General features: G+C 37.4%; 1 protein-coding gene across 6 annotated transcripts in view; it reads left to right on the top strand.

Annotated features, from left to right (window-relative positions):
* Positions 1-12,188, top strand: part of tpd52 (tumor protein D52) — a 92,175-nt gene extending 79,987 nt beyond the window's left edge. For 2 of the 6 annotated variants that reach the window (XM_038809675.1, XM_038809674.1), the window contains exons 5-8: positions 7,895-7,921; positions 8,353-8,394; positions 9,862-9,910; positions 11,016-12,188. In XM_038809675.1, coding sequence (XP_038665603.1) covers positions 7,895-7,921; positions 8,353-8,394; positions 9,862-9,910; positions 11,016-11,138 — 241 coding nt within the window. In that variant the 3' untranslated portion in view covers positions 11,139-12,188. Of the gene's footprint in view, positions 1-2,310; positions 2,435-7,894; positions 7,922-8,352; positions 8,395-9,861; positions 9,911-11,015 lie in introns of all 6 variants that reach the window. The other 4 variants (XR_005462127.1, XR_005462129.1, XR_005462128.1 and 1 more) reach the window with 4 other exon arrangements.
* The last annotated feature ends 511 nt before the right edge of the window (positions 12,189-12,699 follow it).

The following is a 12,699-nucleotide window of genomic DNA, read 5'->3' as shown; positions in this document are numbered from 1 at the left end:
CTTAAAATGGTACGCTGTTTTAAACCTAAAATGCTCTTATCTCTTACTCCTTTAGTTTTCAATTCAGAACTAAAATTGTTTTTAAAGGAAAATCTTCGTCTTTTTGCTTGTTCCAATACCCAAGGAGTTGACCCCAGGTTAACAACAGCATGCTTATGATCTTGTCCCACAGGCTCTGTATAAAGCTATTCCATCCCTTGAATTTTTCCTAAGTTTGCTACTCTTTTCATTCCAAAGGTAAAGGCTTCATAGAATTTTAGAGGGAGAAAAAAAACCTCTTCTGATATGGTATTAATTTAAAGAAAAAAAAATTTTTTTTTTAAGATCTGATGAATTTGTCAAATGTTTCCCTCTGAATCTGAGAAATAAAGCTCCAGAAATTTTCTGCATGACTAGGTCTAACGAGCTTTTATACATTGTAAAAGTAAATTATGTCAGCTACCTTAAGTCTTACATCCATGCCTCAATCAACGGCTTAATTTCACTTTCTGATCTGAAGATTGGTCAAACCTCCGATCAGCAGTATTGATTCCACTTTTCAATTATGATCAGCTCCCTATGTGCCACTTATTTGAAACGGTACTCGATATAAATTAACATTAGTGAAATTTGGTGATTACACTGCAAAGTCTTTTGTTATTGAACAGAAGGGAAGTTGCACATTTCTTCAATCTTTTCATTATATAACAAATGCATATTTTTCTTAAAACTGTGTTTGTGAAGAATTACACAGTGCTGAAATGCCTTGTTAGCTGACTGGAATTAAAAATTCCTTTGGAGCATTGAGGTTTCTTAATTTGCTCTGCCTTCATCTCATCTCGGTAGGATTTGGCCTTGATAACCAAAGTAGACCATGTTTACATGCTCCAGTGTACCTTGTTAGTAGCAGTATGTTTCTATTATATCTAATTTAGAATTGTGCATGGCTGCTCAGCAATAAATTTCAGAGGGTATATTATTTTGCCTGTAGGTCAAGGAAGGATTTGGAGGCAGTTAAAACTTTGTGTAATAGAACCATTCTGACCTAACTTTGGATGCCTTTAGTCAGCAGCTGGGCACGAAAGCCTAACTATGTTCTATGTTCTATGCTCTGGCCTCACTCCCAGTTCCTTGGCATCAATGACACTCAGCCAATGGGGAATGTGGACAAACTATTTTTTACACCTTACTAGGAGGACTCAACACAAATTCTTGTGTCACAGAAATAAGCACGGTCTGGCCCTTTTATTTCAACTTGGGATTCCTTATACACACAGGAATGGACTTTTATTGAAAGCCACCACAGTCCAGAAATAAAAGACTTTTGTTTCCATTATGTTATGAACCCCAAAAACCTTGGAAGAAATTTGGGATGTTGTACTGATACACACACACCTTTGAAAAGACAATAATTATTCATGCAATCTAATTTTGAAGATTGGCTAGCTGTATTTGAATTGAAGGAGACACATGTCTGTTGTTACATGAAACCGTGGACATATTGGAATGTAGTCTTGATATTTCTTTAGTGCGTTGACATTTTTAAAGTCCAGATCTACACCCAGTTTCTAGTGGGGGCAGAGGTTCATGATGCAGCTAATGTAGTCTTCCCTAGCTTTTCTCTAGATTGTTCACTAATGGGAATATAATGTTGTATCCAGTTTTGTTAAGGAAGCTTGGAAAACTGTACCCAAGTCTCTGTGTTCGTTCAGTGTTTCCGTGTGATTTTAACATAGTGCTTTGCAACTTTTGTGTACCATCTTTTCTTCAAGTTTCTGCATTTCAAAAATTGAAATTTCTACAATTCCCATTTCTTATTGTGCTTGTCTCGACTGGACGCGTGAAGATCAAGCATTGGTACTTAATTAATCAAATTATTTATCTGGCATGGTGGATGTCCTCCAGTTGCATTAGATATTTATCCCTAAAATAATTTTAAAATTGTAGTCGAACAATTTTCCTCTGTTATTCTCCAACTCAGCAACTTGTGTAAGAGTATAGATACCGTTTTATAGCTGCAAATAGGACTTTGGCTTATATTAATGTTCAAGACTATAAACCAACTATTTGTATCAAATGGATACTCTATGTGGTACTCTAATATTGAAATAATGACTAGAGAAACACCGCAATGTATTCTGCATTGTTTTATATAGCTTGTATAAGACTTTGAGTAGAATTTTAATAGTCATTCTACTGTATCTGCATCATAGGCTAACCTTCAGGTTACTATAAACTGCAGATGCAAGGCTGTGACTGGAACGACCCGTATAGTTTTTCTTAGAGTTATTCCTTGGGTTTGTTGGTTAAGAATGACTTGCACTTTGGCAGGTCTGTTCTGGAGGAAGGTGTTTCGTCTAGATTGAGAAGATTGCCTTTCCTCCCACAACCATCCCCTCCTCTTAAATACTACTGACAGTGTGACCTGTGGAAGATGCTGGAATGAAGAACAAAGGTAGGCAATCTAAACTTTCTTTGTCTTCATTTCTTGAATGAAAGTATCCTCTACATACCAAGATCCCATTCTACCTGTTGGAGAATATAAATAGTGAAACATTCTTGCCTTGTTCTGCCATTTCTGGAAAAGAACTGATGCCTTTGCCCAAAAGAGCATCTTTATGCAGTACGAGAGGGGGAAATATGCTTGAATGATGTTCTACTGTCTTGAAGGAACCCCATTTAACCCCTCTTGTCAACCTTGCTCTTTCTCCAGTATGTAGAGGGTGCTTCCATTTGAAGGCAAGTAATGCAGTTGTTTTTCTTACTGCTTTATTTGTCACAAAACCCATAGTATTCTCTCCTTTCTCCCTTAACCCCCTCCCCCCACACCCAATAAGAATATCCAATAATGTAGTAGCTTACAGCTCCTAGACACACCGACTTTCCATTTGAAAGTAACTTAGTAATGTTGATAAGTAGTTGGGTAAGTTGTCTTCCTGCATGTGCATTTATCTTGCATTTCCTCAAAACTGAAAAGGGATCATACAGTTTTGTGAATGTAAGGCATTTTGGCTTTGTGACTTGCTAAATAAGTCCTGCTCGTCTTGTTCTGAACATAATGTAGTTTAGTCCTGTAGCAGTTTAATATTTTTCAAGACTGAGCAGCTGAAGAATTAAAGTGTGAAGTAAGTTTGTTTTGGTGCTTAATTGCTGACAAATAACCCCAAAAAAATCTTGAAATTGGGTATGATGGTTCTCTGAAGTGGCCGCTTTTTCAATGCTTCTGGTTGGTTCTTTTGAAGTAAGGAAGAACTCTAGTTCTGTATTTCATGTTATGGCTGGATTTTCATCCTCAAAGTGGGTAGCGGGAGTCAGGGAAATTCCCGCTCGACTCACCCGCTTCGGGGAAAAAGACAGGATTTTCACAGTGGAAGGGGTGGGTGTGGACTGCAGTGAGGCCAGCTGACCTGAGAAAATGTTCGAAGGCAGCCATGGGATGCTAGGTGCTGAGGTGGGCTGTGTAAAAGGCCTGCTTCCGAGCAGTGAGACTTGATCCCGTTTATAATGAAAATAGAAAGGCTCTTTATTCCTCATGGCCTCACACTCGCCATGCCAATTCATGTCTCCTTCTCCCCCACAGAGTACCTGCTATATTTCGGGGCTCTAATGGATGTCTGGGCTTTTCTCCAAGCCTCATTCTTCATAGTTTTCTGAGCCCAGGAATCCATTAAAGTACTGAAACACTGAGTCCTAGGAAAACATTATCTCTCACCTATGTTGTCAATCTCACAATGTTTATTTATGCACAATAGAGTTTCAAGTGATTGCAGTTGCAGCTATTCATACTTGAAAGGGTCTGGATTATTGACACTTTTATTGGCCTGTAGTAAAATATTGGCCTGTTGTTAAAAGGATTTTTTTAAAGTGGAAAATTATTAATGTTTTTTAAAGCTTTTTTCATATTCTATTGCCGTGCGAGGGTTCACTGATTCTATACAACATATAGTGGTGAATGAGCATGCAAGTGCCATATGGGGGGCATGAAGGCCATAGCGGGTGGGTGGAGGAAATACCTTAGCATGGGGGCATGAGTGGCCATTTGGGGTGGGGCATACCGTTGCATGAGCATGAGGGGCCACACTGGATGAGTGGGGCAAAAGGGGGACTTCAAAATGTTCCCTTGTGCAGATTATGGTTCATGACACCACTTGAGATGTCGTGAACCACAACTGTTGCCTGACTCCATGAAAATTGAGGAAGACTAGGACATGCCAACCCTTGCAATGGAGCCAGCTGAGTTGGGGCTGCAGGCTTGCAATCCGAACCAGCCTCCACCTTGAATAGATACTGCTGATAATTGGAAATCCTGAGAATAGGGTTAGAAATCCCAAATTGGGTCCCAGCCACCATTTATACCCCTCTGTGGTGACTCTCCCACTCTGCTGCATTGCTGTGTAGCAAGAATCTCGCCAGGATAGTAATTGTCAGTTTTCTTTTAACATTAATTTGAGTTATTTTGCTAACCTTTTGCTCAAGTGAAATTAATTAAACACATTGATTACACAATTTTCTTCTGGCTTTCGTAAACTTGAGTATGTACATCTAAACACTTGTTTGTATTGCAACATACGTTTGTGATCCATGGACTGAATTCTTTTCATGATAAGTGTGTCCTACCTGTACATGTAAGAACACATCTGTCGTAACCATGCATTCTTGAACCAATGCACCCTTGCAAAGAAGACTTAAGTGGCATGAATGACCTTTCAAAAAATGTTGTTTTAATCTCATGAACTCCCATTACAACTAGAGATATAGTCAAGTCTCTTTATAATCTGTTTTGCATTGCTATAGATAAGGTTTAATGATGGTATAAGGCTTCAAAAGGCCTGTCTGAACTGTGAGTTCATAGGAATAAAAGGAGAAACTTTCCAGGTAAGCTTGGGAACTGCCATCTTAAACATCACTTTGTATGGAGAGGATGGATAAATCTTCTCTATCCTGACCAAATGAGAAGCTGAGATGCAGCTAATTTTCTGCCTTCCCCTTCCTTTCTCCCGTATAAATGAGACCGAGACCTATGCTCTCTCCAGCCACTGCAATTGTTTTCCCCGGTGATGCTTGAATTTTCACACCATTGTCTAAGTACCACTTTGGATTGATCTTGGGTTTTATTTTTAGACCCTCAAGTGTTGCAATTGTACTGGGATGGACAAATCATTTCATCATGAGGAAATTTAATGATATATTTACTTCACTTAAAGCAGGGGTTATATTCTACTGACCTTTTGCCATAATGGTTTGTGTGAAAGAATGTACCTGTCTGCATCAGTGGTGGCCATGCACCCTTAGAAAGAAAATTTAAGTGGGCTGAATTACTTTTAATTTTGTCAACTCCCATTTCAATGAGTGATGGTAATTGAGTCACTCTGGGATTGATTTTATATTGCTATAGAGAAGGTGTGATGGCTATGTAAGGCTTCAAAAAGGATTCATGCTATTTTTCAACTGTTATTAGTTTTGCTGAGGTCTGACATGGGATGTCGCTCTTATCACCCGTGCTACTATTTTATGCTGTAGACCTGTAGTTAATGCACCACCTATTTAGGATTACAAAATCCCAAGTTTAGTTTTGTTCATGTTATAACTGATTCGGTTGTCATAAGGCTTTATTGTCATGAGGGAACTCAGAGGGAAATAATTTAGGAGTTACCACTCTCGCTCTCTCTCCAGTGACCAATACCAAGCAGTACACATTTAGGCATAATTTAAAGACTGAATCTGGCTATGTTATGATGCCTGCCTCCCCTTCCAGTGTGAATGAGTTGATAATTATTACCTAGCCTTATGCCAAGAATAGTAACTTGCATTAGCTATTGGAGGGCTGCTGGTATCAGCGCTGTACCTCATGTTGACTCAGAACAATGAGATGGAAAGAAAATTTGGAGGAACTGAGGTTGATGGTTAGTAGAAGAGGACCAGTAGGACTGCTGGTTGGAAGCACCCAGCAAACAAACCTTTGTGACTTGTCCCAGTATGACTCAAAGTGAATGGACCACAAATGCTATTCATAATGGTGCTGGAGCAGAGTTTTGTCGTCTTTGAGAGAAATTCAACCTGCCTCTCATCACCAATTCTGAAGTGTAGAATTAAGTAATCATGTGAATTAAGATCTAGTACTAAATGTCGAGAACTTTGCTTTTATGATTATTTGTTAATTTTGCAGTTAGATCTGCCTTTAACCAATTATGAATCACTATACACTATACACTAACATTTATACTCTGCTACGACTTTACTACAAATCATGTGATTTCTGACTTACTAATCTTTATTTATTAGTATCACAAGTAGGCTTACATTAACACTGCAATAAAGTTACTGTGAAAATCCCCTAGTTGCAACACTCCGGCGCCTGTTTGGGTACACTGAAGGAGAATTCAGAATGTCCAATTCACCGAACAAGTACGTGTTTCGGGACTTGTGGGAGGAAACTGGAGTACCCCGAGGAAATCCACAGAGACACGGGGAGACCGTGAAGACTTTGCACAGTGATCCACGCCGGGAATCGAACCCGGGTCCCTGCTGCTGAGAAGCAACAGTGCTAATCCATTGTGCTACTGTGCCGAGCAGTATGCTAAAATTTTAATCCAAGAACAAAATGCTGATACTAGAAAACTGAAATAAAGCAGCAGTTGCTAGAAGTACTCAGCAAGTCAGATAGCATCAGTAGAGAGTGAAACAGAATTAACATTTCACTCCATGCTGTTAGACATACTAAGTATTTCCCATATTTTTCTGTTTTTATTCCTAAAATTTTGAACTTGGACCAAAATTGCAATTGGATTTTTGCTTGCATATGTCATATATTTTTGCTCACAGGGTTATATTTTAATGCCATTATTAATTCTTATGGTTCTGATAAAAGAATCAAAATTATAGTTTCTAAATACAAAGTTTTTTTGTGCATGTGTCATGTATCTGAACCAAGTGTAAACTGTTAAGTGTTTCTTTGTTGTTGCTATATGCTTCTTTGCTTTTTAAAAAAATTTAGTGTACCCATTAATTTATTTCCAATTAAGGGGCAATTTAGCGTGTTCAATCCACCTACCCTGCACATCCTTGGGTTGTGGGGGTGAAACCCACGCAAACACGGGGAGAATGTGCAAACTCCACACGGACAGAGACCCAGAGGCGGGATTGAACCTGGGACCTCGGAGCTGTGAGGCAGCAGGGCTAACCCACCGCCATTGTGCTGCCCTCTATGCTGCTTTGCTTTTGGAACTGAAACACCAATTTAATTTGAAACGGAATCAGATACATTTGAGTCTTTTTTTGATTTTTGAGCCCTGGAGCAAATAAATCGATATAACTGTCATGAACAGTTTAGGCTGAGGATATTATAAATTTACATGGTTGTTGAGTGAGCATTACAAGGAGATGTAATATCTTTCTGATGCACTTAATCATGTACGTTCTTATTATACACTTTTAAAAGCTTTTCCAAGAACATAAAACGGACACAGGATCTCTTATCCCGAAATCCAGAAGGACTTGAAAACCAGCTTCATTCGAAGATGGGATCCCAAGTAGCCATTTGAGTAGAACCCTTTTATCCTTTTATTTTTCATACTTTTATTTTATGTATTTTAAGTATATGCTTGGCCGAGGACCCAAAATCTGTAAAACTCCAAAACTGATACAAGTCTGGCCCTGAGTTTCCCGGATACGGGGTCCAGTACCTGTATCTGCACCTTGGTGATGATAGCATTGCCTATTCAGGAGCTGACCATAGCTTATAGAGACATCTTACTAACCACTTCTAGAAAAATCTGGCCAATTTAGAACTGCGATATTATCACCCGGGGTACCAAAGTTTGTAATGTTTAAAATCAATTAAATTTACAGTGGTAGTGATCTGTCTTGTGTTCAATTTTCTTGTTAATGCTCACCGTCTCATGATGACATCCGGCAGATTACATGCTTTTTCACATTCTTTTAGGTAAGAAAGGTAAACTTTAAAATACGAAGTACAAAATTTATTTGTATTCACTTCAAAAAATAATTATACATTACTTGTGAATAAAAATGCATGGCTGGATGTATTTTATGTAGAAGTGTAGTCTGCTGAACAACAAATGGAAAATTGTGTTTTAAAAAAATATTCAATGAAGATTTAAGGTGTTTTGAGAACATTTTGCCTCCTATTGATCTGTTCAACACTGTAAATAAAAATGCATGGCTGGATGTATTTTATGTAGAAGTGTAATCTGCTGAACAACAAATGGAAAATTGTGTTTTTAAAAACATTCAATGAAGATTTAAGGTGTTTTGAGAACATTATGCTTCCTATTAATCTGTTCAGTATTGTAAATAGTGTATTACATGTTTTTAAACTAACCTTTCACTGTTTCCTTAATGCTGGCCCATTAGCATTCATTCTCTACGGCACTCAATTAGCATGCCTGCTATGAGGTACTGTATTATATGCATTGAAATAAAATGTTATGCTGAATCCATTGTATATAATGTTTGTGTTAGCACATTGTAGCTAGCAGAGTCCGTAGAGTGATGTTTGAAAGCTTTTTGTTTTTAAATTTGAACATTCACTTGCCCAGAATTCTATTGTGGCTTTCATTGATCTGAGATTTCTAGATTTCATTGTAGGAGTGGTAGAAAATACAACTTTATAAAATTCTATTACTAGTCACTTTTTGGCATGATTTTGATTGTTGGGAGACAGGGAAACTTTATTTTTGATGCCAATGAACTGCCTGGTTGATCTTGTTGCACTCATTACACAAAGCATCATAGAGTGACAGGGTGCAGATTCACACTCAGCTGAATCTAGAGGCTGGGAAAAAAACTAAGTTTCACTTTACTGTTCTCTATTTGTTTCAGTATTCCTGAAAGGCACATGTTGTCAAAGCTTTTTGTCTTGCACTGTTCAGGACAATTCACAAGAATATCAAATGTAAGGGAACAACAATTTATATTTCATGAGAAGAGAGTGCTGCTTGATTGGCAAGTGGACTTTGATTGTTGTGAAGCATTGTCGTGGAGAATGCACCAGTTAACTGATGTCTGACAGTTGTTTAAATTCAAACTAGGCAGGTTGACTCTGGTCAAGGCATTGCCCTGGTTCATTACCCAGGCCAATGCCTTGAACAGAGTAAAATGTCTACTTATATCACTCTCCTTGGCAACATCTCTAACCGATCAAGAGTCCACCTGCGAACCAATTGCATTCTTTTCTCATGAAGTATAAATTGTTGTTACCTTTATACGTTGTATTCTTGAAAATTGATGATGAGTGCAAGACGAAAAGCTTTGATAACATGTCTTTTTCCAACAATACTCTAGTTCTGTACTATCAAACGATTATTTAATATTAATTTAATTATTTCTCGTCTTACCAATTAGTGTGTGATGTGGTAGTCCCAAGAAAACACCAGAACAATATGCTATAAAGAAGTTTTTCCAAATTTTACTTTCCTCTAATGCAATTGTAGTATGATGAAGTTTTAAAAACTTTTTAGGGTACATCAAATGCTCAAGTTGCCTGTACATTTTGTGTATTGAACTACATTAACCCAGTTTTGTGTGTTTGATTCATTCAATTAATGATTCATGGACATTATGGCATTCTATACTATAGTGCCACCAATGTTGGTTTTATGTAGGTCCTATTGGTTCTGTTTGTTAGTCTGGTCCTTTGTTTTCATTGGCTTTGGTGCAAATGTTGTACAATCTGTACTGTGATCAGATGCTGGTAAAAAGAAATATTGCAAGGTGGATCCGTCTATCATTCTGCAACAGCTTAGAATACGAAGCTAAATTCGATTGTTTTTAAAAATATTATGGCTAAATTTGGAATGAGGATTGAGATATAGTCACTTGTTATTGAATGTTTGTTAAAATATTTTCTTTATATTCTTGCAGAAATTCACCAACTTTCAAGTCATTTGAAGATAGAGTTGAAAACTTAAAGGTAAGCGATACAAGAAATACAGTGGATATGTTAACTTTTATAAAACTGTTTTTGTGTTGGTGTGGTGAATTATTTTAATATAAAGCTGAAACAAAATCTTTGGGGAGGTAAAATGTTGAGTGCCAGATATTTGAGGTGTGTCTCGTTATTTCCCCGCAGCCTGAAAGGCAAAAGATTGGATGTATATTGTGGTCTTCTCTATATTTTTTAAAAAATCTTCAAATGTGCTGATATCTGGAGTCCTTCTGGTTCGGTTCAGGTTTCTCCCTGAACAATATTTGTGACTGGGAGGGGCCCCAATGACCTGGAATAGTTCCATTCATTTTAATTGGCATTGGCCGCTGAGAATCCATCTGATACTGTCTGAGAAAGGCAGCAATACCTGTTTCTATACGAAGCATTATGGATCCCTGATCTTAAAAATGTGTACAAATCTTGATGTCTTCTGTTGCTCATGAATCAATTGTCTCCAAAAATAAGGAAAGGCTTATGGAGAGATGGGAAAATAGGTTGTGCATGTTCTAATATATAATAGTGTGAGCTGTGGTAGAGAGCGAATAATTGTGAACTTCCCATTTGGTGATCCAAACAAAAATACACTTTGTTCATTTAGAATTTTACAGGATTATGTATTTTTTTTATATTAGAGTACCAATTCATTTTTCCAATTAAGGGGCCAATTAGCGTGGCCAATCCACCTACCCTGCATATCTTTGGGTTGTGGGGGCAAAACCCACGCAACCACGGGGGGGAATGTGCCAACTCCACACGGACAGTGACCCAGAGCCGGGATTGAACCTGGGACCTCGGTGCCGTGAGGCTGCAGTGCTACCCACTGTGCCACAGTGCTGCTCATGTATTTTTAACATGGCTACATTTCAGTCACGTGTGATACAATCTTAAAAGAAAAAGACGTCAATTCATTGAATAGTTGCTTTAATAGTAACTTTTTGAATTTATCTCATTTCTGTGCAGATTTTTAATAAATTGTCACAGCATCATTTAATCAATTTACAAGACTGTTTAGTACAAGTGTTTTTAGCAGTTTCATTTTTCTTTCACCGCATTTTATAGTGGTCTGTATTTATTTTACTTTTTGTTTTAGTCTAAGGTCGCAGGCAACAAGGAAGGAGGGGGCGATTTTGGGAATGTTCTGAACTCTGCAGCAAACGCAAGTGCCACAGAGGCCATTACAGAAGAGGTTTCAGAAGTTCAAGAAGCTCATTAAAATGCTACTTTAAGTCCAGCTCTTCTTTGACACAATTCAAATCAAGCAAATGGTACTAGTAGTTGCAGATAATGGCTTTCTTCCATTAGTTGTGTCTCTGTCTCATTATGTTGTATCTTGCATTTAACAGCTCACAAGATCTGGCCTGGCCCAAGATTACTTGTCATTCATATAACATACTTTGGTCCTCAACAGCAAAAATTACTTTGTTGTAAGTTAAATTCTTTTTTTAGTCAATATGCTCAGCTTAATGACTATTCTAAAACCCCAACTCATTATGCCAGTGACACTGTCTTCATGTATGCAATATTAAATTGAGACGGATTAGACTTTCACAGCCATTATTTTGCAAAATGGATTATTTTGAACCATTGAAATGTACAGCATGATTTGGTGACAGACACAAGCTATTACACAGTTCAAAAGTGATAGTATATCTTTTGTGTCAGATCATTTTAAAAATAGATGCCTATTAAATACATTGTGAAAGATCTTTCTTTGCTTTTGGGAGGTGTTATTTGTTCCAGCTATATGGTACAAGGCATATTTGTAGGAAATTGCCATAATCTGAATGGAAGTTTCCACGAATTAGCATTCTCATCAGATATGGAATTCAATATGTGTTGACTTTTTTTGCAATTTTAAAATAAAAATCTATTTGTCTAGTTTTCACAAGAGTACCTGGCAAAGTATTTTCTTGCATAAGGGCTTATAGTTTTGTGACTTAAATCTGTTTATATCTATGAGAGGTGATTGTAAATGTACCCTTCTCATTTTAATGCATGTTGGCAGTTAGCAGCATTTAAGGTTCAGAATTTTGGGTCTGAGTTTTGAAGACCAAATTAATGGATAGTATTGATTAAAAGATGTTGCATTAATACATATTTGAAATATTTGAGGTTCATAAGTTCAACGTTAACATTGTAAAATGGTAATTTTGTTTTTGGTCACTTGGCTGAATGAAATTCTGTATAGTCACAGCACTATCTTGATACATTCTGTTTTAAAAAAAAGCAAAACTTTTAATAAAGATTGCTGATGGTAAAATGATTGTTGTGAAATGGCCTACCTAACTAGGATTGATTTAAAATTTTGTCCATTGTATTAAAAATAATATTTCCTACTTTGTAGCTAATGCAAAGCAGTCTTATTGCAAGTCTGAAGCACTCAGTGTTATTGAAACCTTACCAAAAATGACCACATTCCAATCTGTAAGGTTCCCTGACCAAACAATTAAACTCTAAATGGCAGATACTCTAAGCTCTACATTGGCCCACATCTGACTTGCTAGGTGCTTTAAAAAAAAAAGTATTCTGATAAATATGGAATATTAAATTCTAAAGTAGTATAAATACTAAATCCAGGATTTAGATGCTTCAAGCGGGATAGAGGGGGATGTAAAAGGGGTGGTGGAGTTGCACTACCGGTTAGGGAGAATATCACAGCTGTGATACACAGCTACGGGAGGACACCTCAGAGGGCAGCGAGGCTATATGGGTAGAGATCAGGAATAAGAAGGGTGCAGTCACAATGTTGGGGCTTTATTACAGGCCTCCCAACA

This window comes from Scyliorhinus canicula, chromosome 10 (genome assembly GCF_902713615.1).
Source record: "Scyliorhinus canicula chromosome 10, sScyCan1.1, whole genome shotgun sequence".
Lineage (NCBI taxonomy): Eukaryota > Metazoa > Chordata > Chondrichthyes > Carcharhiniformes > Scyliorhinidae > Scyliorhinus > Scyliorhinus canicula.
This window is presented reverse-complemented; position numbering and strand designations above follow the sequence as displayed.